Source organism: Heteronotia binoei, chromosome 17 (genome assembly GCF_032191835.1).
Source record: "Heteronotia binoei isolate CCM8104 ecotype False Entrance Well chromosome 17, APGP_CSIRO_Hbin_v1, whole genome shotgun sequence".
NCBI lineage: Eukaryota > Metazoa > Chordata > Lepidosauria > Squamata > Gekkonidae > Heteronotia > Heteronotia binoei.
The window spans coordinates 869,834-896,113 of record NC_083239.1 but is presented as its reverse complement, the minus strand read 5'-3'; the positions used below and the strand labels follow the sequence as shown (position 1 = coordinate 896,113).

Below are 26,280 nucleotides of genomic sequence, written 5' to 3'. Positions count from 1 at the left end.
TGAAGTAACAGCATTGTGAGTGCCCAGAAGGCGCTGCCTGCCTGAAGAAGAATTCAGTAGAATTCTGAAGCCTGCCCGTTTATTGTTATTTTAAAGATCTTCTGCCAAAGTTACTGTTATATTTTACCTCAGCCTGATAGGGTTGCCAATCCCCAGGTGGGGGCAGGGGATCCCCCGGTTTGGAGGCCCTCCCCCCGCTTCAGGGTCATCAGAAAGCGGGGGGAGGGGAGGGAAATGTCTGCTGGGAACTCTATTATTCCCTATGGAGATTTATTCCCATAGAAAATCAAGGAGAATTGATCCACGGGTATCTGGGGCTCTGGGGGGGCTGTTTTTTGAGGTAGATGCACCAAATTTTCAGTATAGCATCTAGTGCCTCTCCCCAAAATACCCCCCAAGTTTCAAAAGGATTGGACCAGGGGGTCCAATTCTATGAGCCCCAAAAGAAGGTGCCCCTATCCTTCATTATTTCCTACGGAAGGAAGGCATTGAAAAGGTGTGCCGTCCCTTTAAATGTGATGGCCAGAACTCCCTTTGGAGTTCAATGATGCTTGTCACACCCTTGATCTTGGCTCCACCCCTAAAGTCTCCTGGCTCCACCCCCAAAGTCTCCTGGCTCCACCCCAAAGTCTCCTGGCTCCACCCCCAAAGTCCCCAGGTATTTCTTAAATTGGACTTGGCAACCCTAGAGCCTGATAAACTCTCTACTCTCAGTAATTGATTTATTCTGCCAACCATCTGCCAACTGGTTTTGCCTTTTGAAATATTGAGCAGTTATAATCAATATTATTTTATCCTTCTCCCTTGCCTTTTGTTACCTAATAACTATTTTTGTGGTTTTTGACTTTAAAACCGTCCGGTGCCAATTTTTGAGAGTCTGACAGGATTTCTGTGAGTGGGACTGAGGGAAGGTGACCGGGAGAAATTTAAAGTGGTCACCCTCCTGAGTAAGTCTCTGACCTGGTCCCTCACAAGGGAGGTAGAGCATTAGCATCAGATTCCTAATACAAGCAGCCTCTTTGCTCAGCAAGCTATTTTGATTTAAACCATATTGCAGACCCATTATATTTTAACAATCATTATGTGTTGTGTTAACATTGAAAGAAGATCAAATGTAGTACAGTGAAATCTAGGCATGATCAAGTAATTTATGGTAATAATACCATTTGCTGTTAGAAGTTGGACAAACTTTAGAGAAAAGCCTGAGGTAACCATTGCAAATGGCCCATAAAGTTGACTCTACAGTCAACTCTACAGATTAACAGTAACTGTGAATGGGGCAAAAAATGGGAGTGGGTGTGAGGAAGGAAATGGTACTCTGTGCTTCCTTCTCTCATCCAAAACAAAACATTTGTTTTTCTTTGCAGGGGGAATGAGCTAGCTCCTGATAAGGTAAAACCCTGTTTATGTCCCCACTCAGGAAAGATGAGTAAATTCTATTCAGAAAAGGAGAAAAGTGCGAGCAGGAAGTAAAAATACTTTGAAAAAAATCCACGTTCAGAACAAGTTAAGAGCTAGGTATGAAGGTTGCTACCCTATTTAGGCATCTGGCCTTAAATTTCCAACCTGCAGGTGGAGCTTGGAGATCTCATAAGAACATAAGAGAAGCCATGTTAGATCAGGCCAATGGCCCATCCAGTCCAACATTCTGTGTCACACAGCGGCTATATATATATATATATATATATATAGATATAGGTATAGATATATACACACACACACACACACACACACACACACATATATATATATATACACACACACACATATATATATATACACATACACACACACACACACACATATATATATATATATATATATATATACACACACACACACATATATATACATATATATATATACATATATACACACACACACACACTGTGGCTAATAGCCACTGATGGACCTCTGCTCCATATTTTTATCTAACCCCTTCTTGAAGGTGGCTATGCTTGTGGACGCCACCACCTCCTGTGGCAGTGAATTCCACATGTTAATCACCCTTTGGGTGAAGAAGTACTTCCTTTTATCCGTTTTAACCTGTCTGCGCAGCAATTTCATCGAATGCCCACGAGTTCTTGTATTGTGAGAAAGGGAGAAAAGTACTTCTTTCTCTACTTTCTCCATCCCATGCATTATCTTGTAAACCTCTATCATGTCACCCCTCAGTCGATGTTTCTCCAAGCTAAAGAGCCCTAAGCGTTTCAACCTTTCTTCATAGGGAAAGTGTTCCAGCCCTTTAATCATTCTAGTTGCCCTTTCCTACAGTTTACCTCCGGACTATAGAGGTCAGTTCCCATGCAGAAAATGGCAGCTTTGGAGGGTGTACTCTATGGCATTATACCCTACTCTCCAGGCTCCACCCCCAAATCTCCAAGAATGTCCAAACTCAGACCTGTCAACACCTCCTTCCCCCTTCCCAGTTGCAAACCTGAGCTCTTCTCAGGTGGTCCGTTTATGTAAGAATTAAATATAAAATTAAGGATTTGCAGCACAACTGACACTAGGGCAATATTTGATCATGCAAATGACACTGGTGCATGAGGGGCCAGGACTGCAGGAATTCCAGGCTCCACATTTTAAAAATAAAAAAAAACCCAAGCTGATGAAATCATGGAATGGAAGAACTTACCTAGTGGAAAGCACATAATGTGGACTGCGTACCCGTAGATCTGGTGTTGATGGCATGCTTGACTGGGAGTTCCAATGGGGAAGATTTCTAATGGGACTGTTTTGTAGAGAGTTGCTTCCTCCACCCTCTGCACAGCTCCCAGCGCTGGAGAACTGCTTATGACTGCTGCAAACAGAAGGCAACTTAGTGCTTCAGGAGAACCTGAAGAAATCCATTAACTCTGATGTATACAATAACTGTGTTTGACACAGTGCTCCAAGCACTTGCAGACACCTCTCCAGGAGGCCATCAGGTGATGGCTCTTCATTATCTCGAGGGGCTTCCATTCTGATTTTAATTCTGTCCCTGGTGCCTCCTTCTTCCCTCACTGGTGTTGGTTGTGCACCAGACTACTCTTTATCAAAACGTGTGGCAAACCATGTGTGTCTAGGGTTGCCGGGTAAGGCTGACCAGGAGGCTACTGGAGGGATAAGGGAGGCTCAGGGAAAGGGGAGAGGAGAAGTGCAATTGAACTACAAAGCGAATTCTGGTTATTGCATTTAAAGGGACTGTGTTCCTTTTAAATGCTTTTCCTCCACTGGAAATAATGGAGGATGGGGGCATCTTTGAGGCTCATAGAATTGGACCCCATGGTCCAATCTTTTTTAAATTTAGGGGGGGGGGGGGTTGAGGAGATGTACCAGGAGCTATGCGGAAAATTTAGTGTCCCTACTTAAAAAAAACCCAGCCCTCCCCAATACCCACAGATCGATTCTCCATTATACGCTTTGGAGTCTGGTCTCCATAGGGTATAATGCAGGGGTGGCCAGACTTGCTTAACATAAGAGCTACATAGAATAAACAATAGATATTTGAGAACTGCAAGACATGAATGTGGACGGACTCGCTCTGGCCTGCCAGCTCCAGACCATGCCCCTGTCCGATCCACTGTGCAATTATATATTATTACACATACAGAGAGAGAGAGCATCAGGCAAAATAAAAGATCCTTGAGTTGCTGGCACATAATCTTATTTATTTAATTTAACTGATCTTTGATGATAATCAGGGCTTTTTTTTTTCTGGGGGAACAAGATGGAATGGAGTTCCAGAACCTCTCCATGGAAACAAAATTATCAAAATATGTTTAAAAGTTCATGAGGGGCACCTGTGTGCTTCTCCTTTATTTTCCTCTTGAGAGTTCCATGAAAAAAACCCTGATGGTAATAAACTGAACTAGTGGATAACTAGAACTATTTGTTTCCTGAAATTTATCTTGAAAGTGATATATGTTGGCAAGCATTCTCTAGCTCCCTCATTTGAAAACTCAATGAGAAAAAGAGAGGAGGAGGGAGAAGCAAATCGATAGGGAGGGAAAGGAGGAAGGAAGAGAGGGAGAGAAAAAGAGAAAGAAAGGTAAAAAGGAAGAGAGCTGGAAAGAAAGCAAATAGATGGGGAGGGAGGGAGAGAGGGGGAAAGAGAGTGAGAAAGGGAAACAAGGAAAGCAAACAGATGGAGGAGGGAGGTAGGGGAAAGAAAGGAAGAGAGACAAAGGAAGGAAGAGTGAAAGAGAAGAAGAAGAATTGCAGATTTATACCCTGCCCTTCTCCCTGAATCAGAGACTCAGAGTGGCTTACAATCTCCTTTGTCTTCTCACCCCACAACAGACACCCTGTGAGGTGGGTGGGGCTTAGAGGGCTCTCACAGCAGCTGCCCTTTCAAGGACAACTCCTGGGAAAGCTATGGCTAACCCAAGGCCATTCCAGAAGGTGCAAGTGGAGGAGTGGGGAATCAAACCCGGTTCTCCCAGATAAGAGTCCGCACACTTAACCACTACACCAAACCGGAAAGAAAGCAAATAGATGGGGGAGGAAGAAAGGAAGGAAGGAAGGAAGGAAATAGATGGGGAGGAAGGGAAAAGTGGAAAGAAAACACCTTTAACTTTAAATGTGTTCTCCAAGCTCCAGAGATGTGGGGGCTATGAGAGCTGCATAATATTTGTGAAAGAGCTGCATGCGTCTCCTGAGCCACAGTTTGGCCACTCCTGGTATAATGTAATGCCCAGCTGCCACCCCCCCTCCCCCACACACACTTTTTGATAGCCTTGAAGTGGAGGAAGGAGCTCCAAATCGGGGCTCCTTGAATGTCCTCAAACGGCTACACTTTAAAAGCAAATTTCAGTAAAATGTTTGCATTTTCTGTTCATGGCTTACAAGTCACACATGTCCATTACATCTCATATAAAACATGACAAATCCAGGCAGTTATCCAACCCATAGGGCGCAACAGAGTTCAATTTATGAATCCAGAAACATTTTTCTGTATATAAATGTACCTAATGGTAAATGTATTAAGGTTATAGTATCCAATTCAATCTGGTTTGCGTGTGTTGCCTTTAATGAATCACGACAGTAGTTGCAGGTGATACTGATTAGAGCCAGCAAGGTTTCTGTGTGGGGGCAGTTTGTTGCCTTGAGCCGTCCCAGAGCGAAGGGCCAGTTTGAAATTATTTTGGAGACTTTTTTGTCCCATTTTCCATTGGAAATTGTGAGTATGGGGGGGGGGATATTTGTTTATTTACCATGCACTACAGATAGTGATATGGCTATAATTATTAATTTCTTTGCAGCTGAAGGAAAATAGAAACATTGTTGCAGAACCATTTAGAGCATTGTACCATGTGAGGTGTTGCAGAATTATTCAGAGCATTGTACCTTGTGAAGATATATCCTCAAGAATATTATGACTATAATCATGTATCACCCTTTTGTTTAGAATGCATTATATATTATGTTACTTGTATTTTAGTTGTCAGTGTGTAATTTATGAGGCACCCAATGCTGGAAGAATAACCAGGTTGACTCCCTGCACGTTGGGACTCTTTTGCTGGAATTGTATTGTTTGGGAATTGTATATTTAAGTTTCCTATGGACTGCACTCACTGAATATGCATAGTTATTTGGTCACTAGAACCATTTTGGTTGTTTTGTCTATAATGGTAGGTCAAGGAGGTTCTCTGAGTCCCCAGCTTTCTTTCTTTCTTTTTTAAAAGCTGATGTATCTCAATCCAGCCCTTGTGGAGACATATCTGGGCTAGGGAAGATGCCAGAAATTTACTTTTAACTGGAATCTGCAAATTCAGAGAACCTGCTTGACTTTTTATTACAATTGTTGTCAAGAGACACACATGTAAACAACTCAATGTTTTTTTTTACATTAGGATTTTGTTGGCTTTGTATCCGGTGGTAATATTTTTAATTTTAATGCTTCTTTTCATGGAGCCAAGTAGCCTCTACATTCACAACACAATGGCTGCACTCTTTCACCAGGCTAAAGGCTCTCCAGCTTTCATTACAGCTGTATATCTCTATATCAACATTTAAAAATGAAATGAAACTACTCATTTTCAGGGCAGAGGGAGAGGAGAGGCAATGGTTTGACAAAAAAATGATTGCTACCTTTTCTGATATTCTTACAGAGTTGTAAGTTGTTGTTTTAAGACCAATCGCTGGCCTCCGATGGCTGGAACTGTTGCTGAGGAAACTCCAGATAATGCCTGACTACAAGTATGGTTCCCCTCATTATCTGGTCTAGTATGTCAATGTACGTATTAACATTTTCTGACTTTTTTTTTTAAATGGGGCCCTGTCAAAAAAGATGGTTGCCCACATGAATATAGTCATCTTCTCTAGACTCACCTAGAATGGCTATGTGAGGACCGTTTCTTGACCTTCTCGTAAGGTTCATCCAGGGATGACTCACTCCACATTTTGGGCTTGATGGGGGATTTATCGTAGTCGTTCCTGTGATAGTGCATCTGCCTGAGTCCCTCCAGTGACTGAGGAGGGGGTGGTCTATTATGCAAAGGTGGACGTGGAGGCAGCCCTTTGTGAGGTGACTGTAATGGGGAGATTGTGCTGGTAACCTGAGAATCTTCTGCAATTAGAGAAGAAGAGAAAAGGTAGGTCACGGCAAACAAGTCCTTCATCATACAATCTTCTGAAGGCCAGCAAACATATGCAAGTTTAGCAGTCCATTTGAAAAGCCATTAAAGAAAAGCTGCGCTTGACTTCTTTAGGGAGATAAATGCAAAGTTTCAGCTGACTTCCCTTCACATGATGAGGGTACACACACACACACACACACACACAAATAATCTAGGCTCAAAGACACTGACTCTCCATATTCTCCCTCATAATTTTATGTAATTTGTGAAATCCTGTATCCGGTATATGGCTGTGAAATGATTTGCCTATCTCTCAGATTACCTTGTTATACCTCTGTAGAAAAGAAGTTTAGAATATTTTAAATAAAAAGTAAGAGAAATGGATGCTGACACACTTGGCTTTAGCCATACAGCCCTCCTGTTTGAAAGATCTAGGGAGAAAAAAATCCAGCATTCCCTTCTTCCTCACAAACAGCTGAAGAGTGGTGTTGTGTTGTCATACTTTTGCAGGCATAAGGTCTTCGGCCTGGAACCAAGTTCTTATACTCTGATTGACACATGACTTTATGGGGACTAATGCTTTTGTACTGTTCAGTTACAACATGCATGATTAGCAGTACAATCCTAAACTGAATTGCATCCTTCTGGGTCAAGGGGTATAACTGTACTTTTTGCAAAGTTGAAATAAAGCCAGATAGGATTTTTTTTTTAGTGGTGGCAGCCTGGACTGTAGTGTTTTCTCTAAACTGCAGGGTTTTGTGAGCAAAAAGTCCACTTTGTGAGCTAAAATAACTACTAGTATTAAAGTTGTGAGCAAGTCTCATCTAGGGTTGCCAATCTCCAGGTGGAACAAGGAAACAAAAAGCAAAAGGCCCCACGTGGAACCAGCTTCTATATCCAATTACATAACAAGAAAAACCATTCAAATATAAATAATTGTATTTAACCCACATATATTGCTTTCATCAAAACAACCATAATACTCAGTCGTTTGAACAAAAGGAAGCATTTACACCAAGAGCTCTTTTCCTTTATATGGTAAAATTGTCCAGCTTTTCCACGTAATCCTGGTGTGATATTCCAAATGATGAATGTCTCTCAATGGATGCAGCCAAATTTTCAAAGAGGAAAGGACAAGGTTGTACTAATACCCTTGTTTCGCAAAAGTTTTTTCAAGCTATAAAAGACCTCTTAGCAGAGACTTCTTCAAGCTGCAATGCACCTCTTGGTAGAAAGCATATTCAAGCTGTAATAGACATCTTAGAAAGAGCTTCTTCAAGCTGCAATACACCTCTTAGCAAATTTAATAAGCATTCCCTCTATTCCCTCATAAACCATTTATAAAGATGTTGAACAATACAGGTCCCAGGACAGATTCTTGAGGCACTCCACTTGTCACTCCTCTCCAAGAGGATGAGGAACCGTTCACAAGCACTCTTCGGATGCGATCTGTCAACCAGTTACAGATCCACCTAATGGTAACAGGATCCAAACCACATTTTACCAACTTGTCAACATATGTCCTTCTCCTTCTCCTCCATCCACCATCGCCCAACAACTACTGTGAGCAATGCTATCACTGATATAGTGCAGCCACCCAATCCCAACACAGATTGTAACATTAGCTGCACCTGTCCCTCTCGTGACTTCTATCACAGCTGTATAGTTTTAGTTGCATAACCTTGACTCAGCAGTTTAGTTCTCTTAAAGCAACTTAACACTGACACTCTTCTTTAATAAAACTGTTCAAAGGCTGTTTAAGGCGTTCTCCTTAAATTCTTGTATATATTTTATAATCATTTTTAAGTAATGAAATTGGTCTATAATTTTTCACATTTGTAGCGTCTCTGTCTTCTTTTGGTACCAAAGAAATTACTGCTTCTTTCCATGTATTGGGAATTTTCCCATCTGTTCTTATAATGTTCATCAATTTCTGAAGTTTTGGTAATAGCGTCTCCACGAGAACTTTATAAAATTTTGCCATAAAGCCATCTGGACCGGGTGCTTTTCCTCACTTCATTGAATTAATCGCCTCCTCTATTTCTCCTCTCTCAATTGGTTTATTCAACATATTCTCTGTTTTCTGTTAAGGAGTTTACCTTAAATTTCTGTAGATATGTATCATTTTTTTTTTCAATCCACAGTTTTGAACAGCTTGGCATAATATTTATAAAATTCCCTTTTAATTCCTTCATGATCAACAATGACTTTTCCTCCCAACACGATTTTATTAGTTACTTTATTCTCCCTTCTTTTTTTCACTTGCCAAGCAAGATATTTTCCAGGTTTATTCGCTCCTTCAAAAGATTTCTGTTGGAATCTTTTTAAATTCCATTCGACTTCTTTATTCAGCAAATGTCTCAGTTGACTTTGTAATATTGTAATCTCTCTTATAATTTTGTTTTTCCCAGGTCGCTTTTTAAGCTCAATCTCTTTTTTGCCAATTTCTTTCTGAATGTCCATCATTTGCTTATTTTTGGCTCTTTTATCTTTATTATTCAATGTAATTAAAATGCCCCTCATTACCACTTTATAAGCATCCCACACGATTTGAAATTGAGTATCCTCATTTTCATTTATTTGGAATAAGTATTTAGTTTCCTTTTCCAGAGACACCACTATCTCCTGTTTCTGTAGCAAGTCCTCATTTATCCGCCACCTTGGAGTCTTTTTCCCTGACTTTGCAGACCACATTATTGGATTGTGGTCCGCCCTTATTTTAGGAAGTATCTCTATTTTTTTCATTAATAGTCCAAGATCTTTTGTAGTCCATATCATATCAATTCTCGAAAAAGAATTGTGCCTTGCCGAAAAGTAAGTATAGTCATGTTCTTTGGGGTTTCGTTCCCTCCAAATATCTTCTAAACTCGCTTGTTTTACCAATTCAAAAAATGACGTTGGTAATTTTCCTTCATTATTTTTTTCCAGATCTGTCCAGAGTATTTTTTACTGTTCCATTAAAGTCTCCCATTATCATAATTTGTTCATGCACCACTTGGTCTAATTGTTGCATAATATCTTTTAAAAAAAGAGTCTTTTGCTCCATTTGGAGCATATATTCCCAGCAATAAAGTTCTTTTGTAGTTCAACGTCACTTCCACCACAATATATCTACCATCATCATCTTTAAAAATTAATTTTGGGTCTAATTCTTGTTTGATGTAAAAAACTACACCCTTTTTTCTCCTTGGCCAATGAACAAAATTCCATACCAAGTTGTTTGTTCCATAAAAATTTGTAATTCATTTGTTTGATATGTACTTCTTGCAGGCAAATTATGTTACATTTTTGTTTCCCAATCCAATGAAAAGTTGCCCTTCTTTTTTGTCGTGAATTAAGTCCATTTATATTCCAAGATATTAATTTGTAATCCATAATGGTTTTTATTCTTGATCTGTTCCCCCAAAGTCCTTATGCTTCCCCAAAAACTTTGTCATTTCCTGAGTATTTGTGATGGTAAATCTCTGTCCTTTAAATTCAAAACGTAAACCCTCTGGGAGTTCCCATCTGTATCTCATTTCTTTGTCTCTCAACTTTTCTGTCAACCTTTTATAAAGTCTCCTGTCATTGATGACTTTCCTTGGCAATTCTTTTATGATTCTTACTCTACTGCCATCCACCTCCAATGTGCTCTTAAATTGTTTATTAAGAATCCTTCCCACCATATCCCTTGTCACAAATCTCACCACCACGTCTCTTGGTAGCTTATTTCTTTTGGCGAACTCCGAATTTACCCTGTAGATGTAGTCATAGAAATGGTCAGTTTCGTCTGGGTCTTCTTCTAGAAATTCAGCAATAATTTTAATTATATATGTCCTTAAGTCAATCTCAGTAGATTCAGGCACCCCTATTAACCGTATCTGGTTCTCCATTAGTTTACAGTCTAATAATAGTGCTATTTTTTGAATAGTGGAATCCACTTTGTCCATTCTTGTACCTTGGTCTTTCACCTTTTCCTCCAGCTCTTGCACTTTCTGCAACGCTGCTTGAGTATCTTTTCTGAGATCTTCAATGTCTTTTTTAATTTCTTCTGTACTGGACTCAATATCTTTTTTTAATTCTTTTTTTATTTCTATTTTTGTTTCTCTAATTATCTTTGCCGATCTTGCTTCCATAGCATCCATTGCATCTTGCCATTTAGTCATTTTTTCTTCTTCAAGTGACCCAGTTCTCATTCGGATCTGCTTTGCTACTGGTCTATGCTCTGACATCACTGTTTGCCTATTGCTTAAATAGGCTCAAAAGTTGACCTCTCAGATTCAAATTTCAAGTACACAGTCCTAAAGATTAGACCACGCCCTTTTCTATAAGCCCAAAATTGCTGTTCTCTGATACTCCTAGGTCCAGATATTAATTTTTTTTAAAAAAAAAATTCTTCAAATGGCCACCACGGGTTTTTTTTTGTGCTTTTTAAAAGTTTTTTCTTTTTTCTCCAAAACTGTACCAAAGTTAATTCTAAGCATATAATCCAATAGGTTTTACTTTTTTATGACAATATCTGCTGGCTCCACTATTTTTCAATGCCCTGTTTTCTTTAATTAGTTTTTAAACTTTTGACCTTCTTGTAATGGCCACTGGTACTTCTCTCTGATTTTAGGTCCTAGAGAGGGCTGGGAGGGTTGTTATTTTTCTCTTCTCCTAATGGCTCCTTCCTTTACCTTTCTTCCTTTCTTGACATGAAGTCTCGTTTTCAGTGGTTAAAAGGTCTCACGTTATTTCAATGACGCCATTTCCTGTGTTGTATTCACCAAGTCAGCAGTTCTTATCAGAGGGGGTTGTCTGTTCCCGACCACAGGTATTCCAAACAATATTTGTTTTTCCTCTTTTAATCTTATTTCTCCAATAACACCAGTCCCAATTTTAACCCCTCCTTTATCTTCCTTAATTTAAGATGGTATATCTGGATCCAGACCTTTGTTTTTATTTTAAATTTAGTCTTATATAAGTCCTGGAGTGATAGATATAGATCTTTTACCTTAAATTCTGATATCCTTTTGTGCACTGCTCTTTTAGATATTAGATGTTAATCAGTCCCAAAGAAGCTTTGTATCTTGGTGGATTTAAACCAACAATGACCTCAGAGATCCTCTGTAGATGACTGAATGCAGTCCTTCTCAGGGGACTCTTCAAAGCCAAAAAGGAACCCCACTGGAGTCCCTTGTCAGCCAAAGTAAATCCCCTCAGAACTTAATATGCATATCTTGGCCTTCTCCCTTTCTGGAAGAAGTAGGCAGCAGGTGTTGCAATCACCTTCTCTGCTCAGAACAGAGATTCTGATCTGCTCATCAACTGAAGAGCAGCTCAATCCACCATGACCAAAGCCCAGAAGTCCCTAAATAAATAATCCTGAATAAAAACTGAAATTATTTGGCAATACCGAATAGTAGCTCGGGAGGGGTTAAACGTTAAAGGGATGCACTTACCTTCAGTTTCTGGCTCTTTCCCACCATTTGCTCTGGTTCTCATGGCAACAGGAAAGAGGGAGAAAGGACCTTTGCAGGCCAATGGCAAATGCTTAAGGGGAGCTTAGAGCCAATCATTGCAATGCATTTACAAATAGTAGGTATTGCATTGCGGGTTTGGATCTTTGCAAGATTGTTGCTGCTGGCTCAAATGCAAAGTCCAGCTGGTGCTGCCTACCTTGCTTTTCCAAGGAACGGGACGGGGGGGGGGAGGAGCAGGGGCAATTTGGCCAATAGGATATCAGGTATGGGAAAACATACACTGCTCTTTAGCCAATCATAGAACTTTGTTCTTTTTTGACATTCTTTTGTGCCTGGGTAAAGAGCATAAAAGCTGAGCGACACTCCATTGCTGCTGAAAGGTTTGGCTGGAGATTGTGTGTGTGCTTCTTGCTTCAGCTGCTGCTTTGAGCCTCACTCCCCTCTCCTGCTGCTCAAGAGACTGTAGACTTTGGATCAGATCCTGCCTACCTGTTGCCTGGACAAGACAAAAGACAGCAACTGGTATGACATGCATAACAACGGTATTTTAAATGTTTTCTTACTGTACTGTTCGTTGTTATTTGGGCTCGGGCGGTGTGTTGTGGGGGGTGGGGGGGAGTGAGGCTTGCATGGCCTAGGCCTTTTTCTAGTTATCTCTGCTTCTGGTTTGTGGTTAGCACTTTGCAGTTAACAACAGGTTTGTTTTTTTAAAAAAAATTCTTATTTAACTGTTTGTTCTTTGAGCCAGGTGAGTGGGTTCTGGGTCATTGTGTGGGATGAATCCTGCCTGGCCTAGGCCTTTTCCTGATTTTCTCTCTGGTTATTGTAGGCTTCTGGTTAATGGTACTTTGCAGTTAAGAACAATTTTCTAAAAGTTTTCTTATTTAATGGTGGGTAGGGTTGCCAAGTCCAAGAAATATCTGGAGACTTTGGGGCTGGAGCCAGGAGACTTTGGGGGTGGAGCCAGGAGACATTGGGGGCGGAGCCAGGAACAAGGGTGTGACAAGCATAATTAAACTCCAAGGGAGTTCTGGCCATCACATTTAAAGGGACAGCATACCTTTTTAAATGTCTTCCTTCCATAGGAAATAATGAAAGGATAGGGGCACCTTCTTTTGGGGCTCATAGAATTGGACCCCTGGTCCAATCCTTTTGAAACTTGGGGGGTATTTTGGGGAGAGGCACTAGATGCTATACTGAAAATTTGGTGCCCCCCCAGAGCCCCAGATACCAGCGGATCAATTCTCCTTGATTTTCTATGGGAATAAATCTCCATAGGGAATAATAGAGTTCCCAGCAGACATTTCCCTCCCCTCCCCCCGCTTTCTGATGACCCTGAAGCGGGGGGAGGGCCTCCAAACTGGGGGATCCCCTGCCCCCACCTGGGGATTGGCAACCCTATCAGGCTGAGGTAAAATATAACAATAACTTTGGCAGAAGATCTTTGAAATAACAATAAACAGGCAGACTTCAGAATTCTATACTGAAAATTCGGTGCCTCTACCTCAAAAAACAGCTCCCCCAGAGCCCCCGAAACCTCCAGATCAATTCCCTGTTATACCCTATGAGAATCAACCTCCACATAGGGAATAATGAAGAGGTTTCTTGCCAATGATTTTGTGTCAGCCAATCTCCAATTCTGATTATTATTATTATTAATACTGTGGTTTTTAATATTGGATATGTCTTCCATATATGCCTTCCACATTTTATCTTTTACAATGTATTTGCTGATCAGCTGTACTTTGCTATGATCATTATTTAGCCCAGTGTTTCCCAAAGTGGGCGATATTGCCCCCTGGGGGGTGCTGGGGCGATAGTAGCCTTGGGTGCAATTGGGGGGCTTTGAATAAAAATAAGGAGGTGGTAGAAACATAAACGGAGAAGAGAAGAAGGAGGTGTCAAAACATTACGGTTTTGCGAGGGGTCCAGAATTTCTAATTTAGAGAAAAATTCTAATTAACAAAAATAGAGGGTTCCTTTTTGTCTGCTTTGTTGTTCAGTCGCACAGTGGAGTCTGACTCTCTGCGACCCCACGGACAAAGTCATGCCAGGCCCTCCTGTCTTCTACCATCCTCCGAAGTCTGCTCAAATTCATGTTAGTTACATCGGTAACGCTGTCCAGCCATCTCATCTTTTGCCATCCCCTTCTTCTTTTGCCTTCTATCTTTCCCAGCATCAGGGTCTTCTCCAGTGAGTGCTCCCTTCCCATTTGGTGGCCAAAGTATTTGAGCTTCAGCTTCAGCATCTGACCTTCCAGGGAACAGTCTGGGTTGATTTCCCTTAGGACTGATTGATTTGATCTTCTTGCAGTCCAAGGGACTCTAAAGATTCTTCTCCAGCACCACAACTCAAAAGCATCTATTCTTCTGCACTCGGCCTTCCTTATGGTCCAGCTCTCACAGCCATACATTACTACTGGGAATACCATCGCTTTGACTATACGGACTTTTGTTCGCAGGGTGATGTCTCTACTTTTTATTATACTGCTCAGGTTCACCATAGCTGTCCTCCAAAGGAACAAATGTCTTTTAATTTCATGGCTACAGTCACCATCTGCAGTGATCTTGGATCCCAGAAATGTGAAGTCTGTCACTACTTCCAGGTCTTCCCCTTCTATTTGCTATAGTGTGATGGGGCCGGATGCCATGATCTTAGTTTTTTTGATGTTGAGTTTCAAGCCTACTTTTGTGCTCTCCTCTTTCCCCCTCAACAAGAGGTTCTTTAGGTCCTCCTCACCTTCTGCCATTAGAGTGGTATCATCTGTATATCTGAGGTTGTTGATGTTTTTCCTGGCAATCTTAATTCGGGCTTCTGCTTCAGCCAGGCTAGCATTCCACATGATGTACTCTGCATATAAATTAAATAGGCAGGGTGACAATATACATCCTTGCCGAACTCCTTTTCCTTTTCTAAACCAATCTGTTGTTCCATATCACATTCTGCCAGTTGCTTCTTGACCCTTATACAGGTTTCTCAGAAGTCATGTGAGGTGGGCTGGTACTCCCATCTCTTTAAGGACTTGCCACAGTTTGTTGTGATCCACACTATCAAAGGCTTTAGCGTAGTCAATGAAACAGAAATAGATGTTTTTCTGATACTCCCATGCTTTCTCCATAATCCAGCGAATGTTGGCAATTTGATCTCCAGTTCCTCTACCTCTCCGAAACCCAGCTTGAACTTCTGGTGTTCCTGATCTACAAACTACTGAAGCCTAGCTTGTAGGATCTTTAACATGACCTTGCTGGCATGTGAAATGAGTGCAATGGTGCGATAGTTTGAACATTCCTTGGCATTACCCTTCTTTGGGATTGGAATATAAACTGATCTTTTCCAATCTTGTGGCCTCTGTTGCGTTTTCCAAATTTGCTGACATAGTGTATGCATCACTTTAACAGCATCATATTTTAGGACTCTGAATAGCTCGACTGGGATACTGTCATCTCCGCTTGCTTTGTTGTTAGTAATGCTTTTTAAGGCCCATTTGACTTCACACTCCAGGATGTCTGGCTCGAGGTCAGCAGTTTCACTGTCACGGTTGTCAAGGACATTGAGATCCTTCTTGTATAATTCTTCTGTGTATTCTTGCCACCTCTTCCTAATCTTTTCTGCTTCTGTTAGGTCTCTACCGTTTTTGTCCTTTATCATGGCCAGAGGAAATGTGGGCCTTGTGGAATCTTGGTCAGTTCCGCAGGGCCTGCAAAAAGACAGGTTGCTTACCTGTAACTGTAGATCTTCGAGTGGTCATCTGTGCATTCACACTCACGGGATATAGTGCCTGCACTGATCCCCAAATCAATACCTAAAAAGCCCGGGATTTTTTTGTGCTCGGCACCAGTGAGCATGCGCAGGCGTCCCAGTACGCATGCTCACCGGAGCCAGCGTGCAGATCCCACCAGTTCCTTCTTGACTGCCGGAAGCCCCTAACATAGGGAGACTGTCAGCAGTGGGGAAGGAGGGCGGGTAGTGTGAATACACAGATGACCACTCGAAGATCTACAGTTACAGGTAAGCAACCTATCTTCTTCGTGGTCTCTGTGCTTCACACTCATGGGAGAATAGCAAGCAAGACATACCTGGAGGCGGGAAGACGGTCAACCAGAAGAGACAGCTTGCAGCACCGCAGCTCCCTCTGCTGAGCATGCACATCCAGAGCGTAGTGCTTCATGAAAGCATGCGGAGAGGACCAGGTGGTGGCCTTGCACACGTCCGTCAGGGAAACGCCTTTCAGGAACGCCACCGACGTCGCCATCGCTCTAGTAGAGTGTCCACGAATGGGCCCAGGCAACAGCTTCTTTGCCAGCAAGTAGCACAGTTTAATAGTCTCAGTGAACCACTTCGAAAGCTGTTGAGATTAAATTCTGGAGCCCAACTTAGGAGCAGCATAAGAAACAAAAAGATGCTGGTCCTGATGAAAACTCTTAGAACGATTCAAGTAAAACAATAACGCACGCTTAACGTCCAATGCATGCCACCGACGTTCCTCATTCGAGGAAGGCGAGGGATAAAACGTGGGTTGCCAAACTTAAGGTGAAACTGGGAAACCACCTTGGGAAGAAAAGAAACATAAGGAGCCGATGATACTCCGGACTCCTGAAAAACTTAATATGGGTAGTCACAATGCATAGCCATGAGCTCCCCTACATGGCATTCTGATGTGATTGCTACCAAAAAAGCAGTCTTCCATGACAGAAGTTGAAGAGAACAGGTTGCCATTGGCTTGAAGGGACACTGGGTCAATCTATCCAACACTAAAGTCAAGTCCCACAACTGTGGAGGTGATCTTGATGGAGGATGCAATCTGAGCAGACCTTTTAGAAACCTCTTCGAATGAGAGTGCGCAAAAACTGAATGCCCCTCAACAGACTCATGGTACGCTGATATTGCTGACAAACAGAAGAAAAGGAAAGTCCAGCATCCACCAAAGATAACAAAAAAATCAAAAATCACCGATAGACCCACCCGTTGGGTTGAGAATGTGGGGTCAGCCAGAAACTGAAGAAACTTCCCCCACTTCCTGTTGTAGGAAGCACAGGTAGACAACTTTCTACTATTTAGAAAGACGTGTTGGACTCCGTTGGAGAACTCACAGGGTCGATGAACCACGCCGTCAGTTTCAGATGAGGCACGTTGTGATGGAACACATAACCGTCCTGGGCCGACGGAAGGTCTGGCTCCGCCGGAAACTGATAAAAAAAACCCCTCGCTAGTTGAAGCAAGATCAGGAACCAGTTCTGCCAAGGCCACCACGGTGTCACTAGAATGCAGCACAGCCTTTCTCTTACAATTTTGTTGACAACTCTTGTCGGCAGAGGCGGAAACAGATATAGGAATCAATCGTTCCACGGGAACATCAGGCTGTCTCCCAGTGACTCTGGATCCATGCCCCCCCCTGGAACAGAACAGAGGACACTTCCGATTCCTGGCTGTGGCAAACACGTCCACCTGAGGATACCCCCGGAGCTGGAACACAGGTTGAAGGAAGCGCCACTGCAACTCCCACTCGTGTGGAGATGCTGCTCCTCTACTCAACGAGTCTGCCTGCAGATTGAGCACCCCTGGAAGGTGCGCAGCCTTTACATAGATGCCGTGCTCCAGGCACTCCATCCACAGTTCTATCGCTAGCGCACAGAGCCGTCAAGAGACTGTCCAGCCCTGCCTGTTGATGTAACAAAGGGCTGTGGTATTGTCCATCAACAGTGCCACCGCCTTCTCCGCTACTAAGGGACGGAAAGACCGAAGGGCAAAATGAACTACCAACAGTTCCAGATAGTTTATGTGGCAACGAGTCAATTGTGGAGGCTGCGACATTGGTCTTCTGGCAGAGATTGCAAGAGGCGAGTGATCTGATCCCATAGAGCAAATTGATAGCAAAGCAAGCAAGGTATTTGGCATTTTTAATCCCAATTGTGGCAGTTGAGTAAAGCTTCCTGCCAAAGAAGTCCATCTTCTTGCCCTCCTTATCAGGTGGAGAAGAGGTGGAGTGTTTACCATTTGAAGATGAGGTGACCATCATGGAATTGGGTTTCGAGTGCATAAATAGGAATTCAGCATCCTTGTCTTGTACCTTGTACGTGTGATCCAGACATTTCAATAATAGTGCAGTTGATCCTGATTTGTCTGCTTGAAAGATCACTTTAGCTGAAGGCAAGGTGACCATAGTGGAAACGTCCTTTTGCACAATATCAAACACTAGATCATCAACTTCCAGCTGGGGTTGTTGTATTGATAATCCCAGGGAGACAGCCATTCTTTTGATCAGGTCCCCATACAACTTCAGGTCCTTGGATGCTGAGATGGAAGCATTCTTGGTAACTGGCGTCAGAGGGGATGGATTGTTGGGTGGGCAGATTCGTCATGATCGGAGTCTGCTCCATTGGGGCTTCGAGTCTCTGCATAGTCAGAGGAACCTGATTAAGAGAGGGGTTTGGGGACCGAAGTTGGAGTCAATGCCTTTTTGGTTCTTGTTGGTGTTGAGACTGGAGCTGATGGGGCTGGATGTTTCGGCTTTTGTTTAGATGGTGCATCCTGTCAATGGGTGTCAGGTGATCTGTGGGAGGAGTACCAATCCCAGTCCAAAGGGCCTCTGGTTGAGAACCACTGAGGCAGAGGTTGTAAGGATCCCATGGGGCAGAGCTTGGAGGATATTGCTAGCTCTGGGAGTGGTCATCCTCAAAGCGATCCTGGTGATAGGGGTCATGTGGTGGTTCCCTGAAATCCTGTGGAGGAGAAAAATGGGAATCAGAGTCTGAAGGTCAGTATCAAGGTGAGCTTGCCCTGCAGGACAAAGTTGAGTAAGAGAAATGTTGTGTCAAGTTAATCCAGTCAGAGTTGGTGAGAGGAGCGGATTGTGTGACCTGAGTCAGAGTACCCTGGACAGGGGAGTCCACCTGATGCAGAGAGGCTAAAATCTTTTTCAGTAGTGATCTCGGTGGTGTCAGGTCTGGTAGGGTAGTAGCAATCATCTGCTACTTGTGAGTCAGTGATGAGGTAGAAGGGCTTGGTGATGGTTTACGTTTGGAGGAGTCCAATCAGTGTTCCTTGGTTGACTTATGCTCCTTGTCCTTCTTGCGCTGCTTAGGAGAAGCTGAAGAAGATTTTGGTGTCAAGCCCGATTTCGGCTTTGGAGTGGCTGCTCCAATACTGATCTTTGATGCACCCATGGGAGCTTTAATGAGAAGTGAGAGGGATTGAAGCCAATGAGGCTGTACCCTCCACTGCTGAACTGGTTCCATTTTTAGAGGTGTGACATCATGTGAGCAGCACAGTTTGGAGATGGGCGATTCGGTTTTTGCACATTTGCTTGCCGAATTTTAGGCAGTGAATGCTAGAGTCGGTATGATTCACTTCGCTGAGGCAGAGGAGGCACAGAGGGTGTCTGTCCAAGGGGGTGAGTCTGCTACCACACCTGGAGCACCGTTTGAAGAAACCCTGCATAGGCTAGGAGAGCCTAAAGGTTGGAGGGGGGAGCGAGGGCAGGTCTCGCAAGGAAGAAACTCACAGTTCCATTTCTTTCACAGAAAGGAGACAAGCAGTGAAAAAATTGAGGAAGATAGAGAAAAACTGAAGAAGAGGCCAACAAATGTGTACACTGACTGGAAAGCCGAAGAGGTAAGTCCTGAATGCACAGCGATCAGAAGAGAACTGGAAGGATCTTGGTGATCTCCTCTCTAAGCACGCGTGGTGGAGTCCCTGGGCATGCTCAGATGCAGGGACAGAAAAATCCCTCTAGTGGAGCTACATAACACCAATTGGAACTGGCGCAAGTGCCATAGATCCCAAGGGTGTGATGCACAGAGACCATGAAGAAGATCAGAACATTACTGGGGGGTGGCTTCTCTGTATTCGGCTGGCCTTGGTTCAGGTGGTGCACTTTTGAATGTTCTGCGGGGCTTCCAATGTGCCCTTGTGCCAAAAATTTTAAAAAGAAACACTGCTGGGATTCTCTGGTGTGACACTAGTTAGTTCTGTGGAGTTAACTTTGTAATAATGGTATGACTTGGGTCCAATATACCTGAATAAAACACCTTGATTTTTTTCTTGCACACCCCTAGCAGTAAAACTTAGCTAATCTTTCTGGAATCCACCCCCCACCCCCCACAGAAGCTTATACCTCAAATAAAACTTTGTTGCTCTTGAAGTTGTCATGGGACCCCCAGTTTTGTTGTCTCCCTCGTGCAAGCACTCTCTCTCTCATTCTTTCCCTCCCTCTCCCTTCCTCCCCAAAGGAGGAGGAGGTGGGAGACCTCACAGTGGAGGGAAGGAAGGTTTGGCTTTGTATCTCTCCTGCGTGACTGAGGAAGGCAGTAGCAGCCCAAGAGAAGGAAGCAAGCTTGAGTTAATTTTGTCACTGTGCACTCAGACAAAAATAGCCTAAAAACTAGTGCACCAAAGTACTCTAGTGCAGTTTAGCAGGAACAGTGGCCAAGAGTGAAGTATCACCAAATAACAAGCTTCTACCTGTTACTTATTCCAAAGATTTTCTTATTTATTTCAGAAACACTCATGGAAAAAGAAGAGATACAGCAAGGCTACAAAAAATAACTTTAGTATAAGGATAGTATTCTTCAAAGAAGTGCTGATAGTGTTTTGATATGTGCATCAAAGAACACACTATAAGATCATAACAAAATGACATCTCAAATGACTTTCCTTATAGTCTCAAAGTGTTTACTTATTTTGGAGCAAAAAGAAACCAAACAGTTATTTGGTCTGAGAGGGGGGGAAAATCCAGACTTTATAATACTCTCCATGAAGAATATGTGTGTTTTTCTATGGGAAAAAAAATCACAAAGAATGCCATGGAGCCAATTACACATACCAAACCAAATTATTACACACTTAGGACATGATTCAGCCAAAGCTGAGTATATTTAAGATCTAGAGACTCATTTAAATCTCCCCATCAATATGGAAAACTACTCAGCTTTGACTAAATCTTACCAAAAATTTTTTGGCACATCTCTAGCTTCCTTTTTTTGCAGTTTCCACATTCAAACAAAGTTTACAGGTATTTTGCAGTGCTCCACAAATATTTTACATACCATCTTCCAGAATGAGGGCATCTGAGAGGGAGCTGTCCTCACTGCCAATGTTTCCATCTATAAACAAAAACACACACGGTGGGCAATTCTCCCTCTAAGGTGTGGAGTCTTGGAAGCCAAAATTCTACTTCGTGAGCTACTGGCATTAAAGTTGTGAGCCAGCAATTTGGCTACTACATAAGTAAGTTTGCTAGTTTGTTAGTTTGAGAGGTAAACTACCCAGGAACTGGATTTGTTAGTTTGAGAGGTAAACTACCCAGGAACTGGATTTTATATAGGAGATTTTGGGTAGGAAGCCCTCAGTTGCGTTCAGTTAGCTAGTATGGCAATATACTCAGAAAGGCTTGCAATCTGGCCAACGCCATGCTGGGAATTATTAGGAAGGGAATTGAAAACAAATCAGCCAGTATCATAATGCCCCTGTATAAATCGATGGTGCGGTCTCATTTGGAATACTGTGTGCAATTCTGGTCACCGCACCTCAAAAAGGATATCATAGCATTGGAAAAAGTGCAGAAAAGGGCAACTAGAATGATTAAAGGTTTGGAACACTTTCCCTATGAAGAAAGGTTAAAAACACTTGGGGCTTTTTAGCTTGGAGAAACGTCGACTGTGGGATGACATGATAGAGATTTACAAGATTATGCTTGGGATGGAGAAAGTAGAGAAAGAAGTATTTTTCTCCCTTTCTCACAATACAAGAACTCGTGGGCATTCAATGAAATTGCTGAGCAGTTGGGTTAGAACGGATAAAAGGAAGTACTTCTTCACCCAAAGGGTGATTAACATGTGGAATTCACTGCCACAGGGGGTGGCGGCGGCTACAAGCATAGCCAGCTTCAAGAAGGGATTGGATAAAAATAGGGAGCAGAGGTCCATCAGTGGCTATTAGCAACAGCATATTATTGGAACTGTCTGGGGCAGTGATGCTCTGTATTCTTGGTGCTTATGGGGGGGGGGGGGGGACAAAGTAGAAGGTGAGTGAGCCGCCCTGAGCCATTTTATGGGAAGGGCGGGATATAAGTCATAGAATAAATAAATAAATAAATAAATAAATAAATAAATAAATAAATAAATAAATAAGGGCTTCTAGCCCCACTTGTGAATCTCCTGATGGCACTTGGGTTTTTTTTTTTTTTTTGCCACTGTGTGACACAGAGTGTTGGATTGGATGGGCCATTGGCGTGATCCAACATGGCTTCGCTTATGTTCTGGGACCATCCTTTCTGAGCTAAGATCTAGGGACTCATTTAAATCTCCCCATCAATGTGGAAAACTACTCAGCTTTGGCTGGATTTTACCATAATTTTTTTGGCACATTTTAAGCTTATCATACATCTCTACTGTAATTCTCTTGGCACATCGCAGCTCTCCTCCCATAAGCTGTAATATCCCCATATGAAGAACTCTCAGTATGATCTCCCCTTCACATTGCTGGAAAAGTGAGCTGGGACTCAAAAAGCACATTCTAAACATTTTCGCATACGTTTTTGAGAACGTCATCTCCTCATTAGTTTTCCGCATAACCAAGCAATTTGCACTGTTAGACTTCCCACATATTGTTTGGGTACCGTTTTAATATAGAGCACCGTGAAGTTTTAATCATGCTTACCATCTATGATCAGGGAGGCTCTTTGCGTTGGCTTCTTTCCAGATTTGATACGGTACTCATTGATAGCATTTTCAATCTCCTGAAGCTTTTTCAGTGCATTAAGGTAGGAGGTTTTCCTTTGTTTCTTCAGCTTCTTGCTAACATTGGGGTCGCTGGCTAAGCGTCGAGCGGCTTCAGTGATCTGTGACTGAATGGCGAATTCCCTCTCTAAGCGTTCCAACTCAGCTTCCTGACCAAAAAGAAATATGTTTTTTTTGTGTCAGTTCATTAGTTAATTCTGCAGGCTCAAAACAGAGACCCTTTCTGCATGCTTGAGTTACTACTGAGTTTCTTGGGAATTGATCCACAAGCACTGGAATTGGTTTGAGACAGGGTTCTTCCACATGTCCACCCTCTTAGTGCACTATTACAGAATAGAATCAGTTTATTTCCTTTCACCAGCTTAAATAATGAGAATTTTCAATAGAGGGTGCTGATGTCATTGGTTTTCTCATCAATAGCATCAGAGCCTCCCCTTATTTTTTTAAAATGCCCCATAAATATCGATATATCGCTGTAGTGTTGTAATGATAGTTTAAGTAAGTTCTTTGAATTCCCAGCTTTCCTTTATTTAAAAAGTAAGGCTCTTTCCCTTTCTTTTGTGGAGATACAAAGAAAAATGCATACTTCAGTGAGGGAAGAGGGTAGATACTTTTTAAAAAAATGAAAGTTAGAAATTCAGAGAACCTGCTTAAACTATTATTACAATACTGCAACAATATATCAATATTTTAAGGTCTTTCTAAAAAACCGAAATCACTTTTCTGGGGGGCAGAGAAAAAGTGGTTTAATGATGACAGCAGCTTAATCATTGAAAAATGGGCTGAAGGTTGGTGAGACAAAGAAAACTGACAAAAACGTGCACTTAAAAAGACTGATTCAAAATCCGTTTCTTAAAAAAAAAAAACCTAGGTTATGACATTTCTCCTCCAGGGAGAAAAAAACAGTGACAACAAAACAAAGTGAAAATTAAAGGCACAAAATGTGTGTAGAAATTGGGATAAACTGCAGCAGTAGCGCGCCAGAACTGATGGGGAGGGATATGGAAAAGAGCAGAGTAACTTTACTGACAACAGAATCTGTGAAACTCTAGCTTTTCATTTTGTATATCATACAGGAAGTGGCAGTAACTTTTGCTCATATGACTGTCTTGTTGACCTCAATGATATTATGTAAATAAGTTACTAATAAGAGTTGCTTAACAGTCTATTCAATCTCTGTATAATAAATTGAGCAACATGCAAGCTATTGCTGTGCAACAGACACTAATGAAGTGGCAGCTTCCTGATGCTCCAGAAATATCTACTTGAACAAAGCATGTGAGCTGGCTTCACATGGCTCCCTCACATGTTAACATAGATACTAGGGGTGTGCGTTTGATTTGGCTGAACAAAATACAACCCCAAATACCAGCTGATTCAGTTGCATTTGGCACAGAATACAGCTGAATCAAAATCCCTGATGTTATTCGGGTACCAAATACAGCCGCCTAAATGCTACCAAATAAGTATTCAGTGGTATTCGGGGCTACTGAATAGCGGTGAGAAAGGGGGTTTAAAAGTTAAAGGGAATGCACTCACCTTCTTTCCTACTGTTTCTGGGCTTTCCCTCACCTCTTCCTTCACTGCCCTGGAATCAAGGTGGGAAGTGGAGGTGGAAAGGGGTCCCCAACAGCCGATCACAACCATACATCTGCAGATTGCAAATGCATGTGCACTTTTGCAAGGCTGGTGTTGCTGCTGGGCTATACCAGCCAGCTCGGTGAGTCAGCAATTCGGCATTAGGCATTTGGTGCAAATCGCTCCAAGAGATAAAGGGCCAGCAGCCCAGCAACAGCACTCTAGTACACAGGGGCTTCCTTCACCCCCTGCAATATCTTGGGAATGGCAGCCTCTGCAAGGCCACAGCTGAGGGGGCTGGGGAGGGGACCCCCTGGAACAGCAGGCATCCAAAGAGGTGGTATCACAGCTGCAGGAGGTGCCAGGGATGCAACAAGGCAGGAAAAAGACCAAAATGGCTCTAGCAGGGGTAGGGAGAGGCTGCCAGCACAACATAGTATAGAAGCACAGAAGGTATCAAGGTAGGAGGGCAGGGGGGGAACAAAGCCCCCCTTTCAGGGAGCTGGAGGGTTTGCTGAGAGGGGACTTCCTCAACTTGGTAGAGTACCCCTGAGCTCTCCAAAGACACCTCCAATTAAAACCCAGCACCCCCAAACCCCAAAGGTCCACGCAGAAGGCAACGAAGCCAGGGGATCCAGTAGTGAGTGGGGGCTACCTCAGGAGCAGCGAGCAAAGTGCCAGGGCGACATGACAGAGGAAGACCTGAACACAGTCTGTGTCATGAGCCCTGACGAGGAGGAGCTGGAAGGGTTAACAGACCTGGAAGAATTGCCAGCCAGTTCCTCAGCTGAACAAACAGCAGCTGGCCCATCAATCATTCTCCAGGCACCAGTGTCAGCTGTTGACATTCAGTCTCCTCCAAGCTCTCTTCCTCCCATCTCAAGAGTTTGAAGCAGGCTCCGGAAAGAACTTTCAGAGCGAAGACATGAGGCACGCCGATGCTTCAGGTCTCTCAGCCCTGAGTTCTAGCAGAGTCACTGCCACCCAAGAAGCAGGCTGATTGAGACTCCCATATAGCTCCCACCCAGAACCTGGTAACCTTGTGGAAGCAACAAGTCTATTCTCTGGCTTGCATCCGTGCCCCTTCCTGATCCTGCCCTGCTTGATTTCCTTGGCACCCTGACCTTTTGGCTTTTGGACAATGACTTCTGATTCTGGTTTGTGATTCTGCATTGCTGACTTGGCTCCTGCTTGACATCCTGGACTTTGACCTTGGACTGGCTTCGGACGCCTGCCTGCATCTTGAGAACGTGACAGATTGCTTCCACCCACACACTCACTCCACAAGATGGATGAGGAGGCAAGCGGAGGCTCTGGGCAGCTAGCAGTCTTGCTCACTCAGGTACAGCACCTCACTCATATGGTGGCTCACCTGGAACAGCAGCAGCAAGCCACTGTCGCTGCCCCACCCAAGTGCCCAGTGCTTCCCCCAGAGAAGTTCACTGGGAAGGTGGAGGAGTTTCCTGCATTCCTGGCACAGTGCAAAATGTATATTGAATTACGTGCCGGAGACTTCCCCAACAACAAGACCAAGATATGCTTCATTGTCAGCCTCTTAAAGGGGCAGGCAGCTAAATGGGCTACCCCCTTGCTTCTAGCCCCATTGTGCCTGCTGACTGACTACCAGGGCTTTCTGGATCATATGGTGGTAGCCTTTGCTAACCCCTAGCAAGCAGCCACCACCAATCAGAAGATCTGGACCCTGAAGCAGGGTAGGGACTCGGTTTCCCACTAGTCCACTGAGTTCAAGCTTCTGGCCCAAGACCTGGCCTGGAATGAGGCTGCCCTCATGGACCAGTATACGGAGAGGCTGGCTGACAAAGTCCTTGATGAGCTGGCACGAGTAGATCAACTGGCCACACTGCAAGGCCTAATCATGCTCTGTCTCCACATCGATGGCTGCCTGGAAAGCCGCCACCAAGCGCGAAGCAGCGTCCGTCCCTCTCAGCTGCCCCGCCG

At 43.2% G+C, this 26,280-nt stretch overlaps 1 protein-coding gene across 3 annotated transcripts in view; it reads right to left on the bottom strand.

The window, feature by feature from the left end:
- The window catches only part of FRMD4A (FERM domain containing 4A), a 449,437-nt gene that overhangs the window by 11,441 nt on the left and 411,716 nt on the right, over positions 1-26,280 (bottom strand). For all 3 annotated transcript variants that reach the window (XM_060258276.1, XM_060258274.1, XM_060258275.1), the window contains exons 17-20: positions 22,664-22,892; positions 21,052-21,108; positions 6,316-6,553; positions 2,639-2,803 (exon numbers count right to left, since the gene is read on the bottom strand). In XM_060258276.1, coding sequence (XP_060114259.1) covers positions 2,639-2,803; positions 6,316-6,553; positions 21,052-21,108; positions 22,664-22,892 — 689 coding nt within the window. The remainder of the gene's footprint in view (positions 1-2,638; positions 2,804-6,315; positions 6,554-21,051; positions 21,109-22,663; positions 22,893-26,280) is intronic.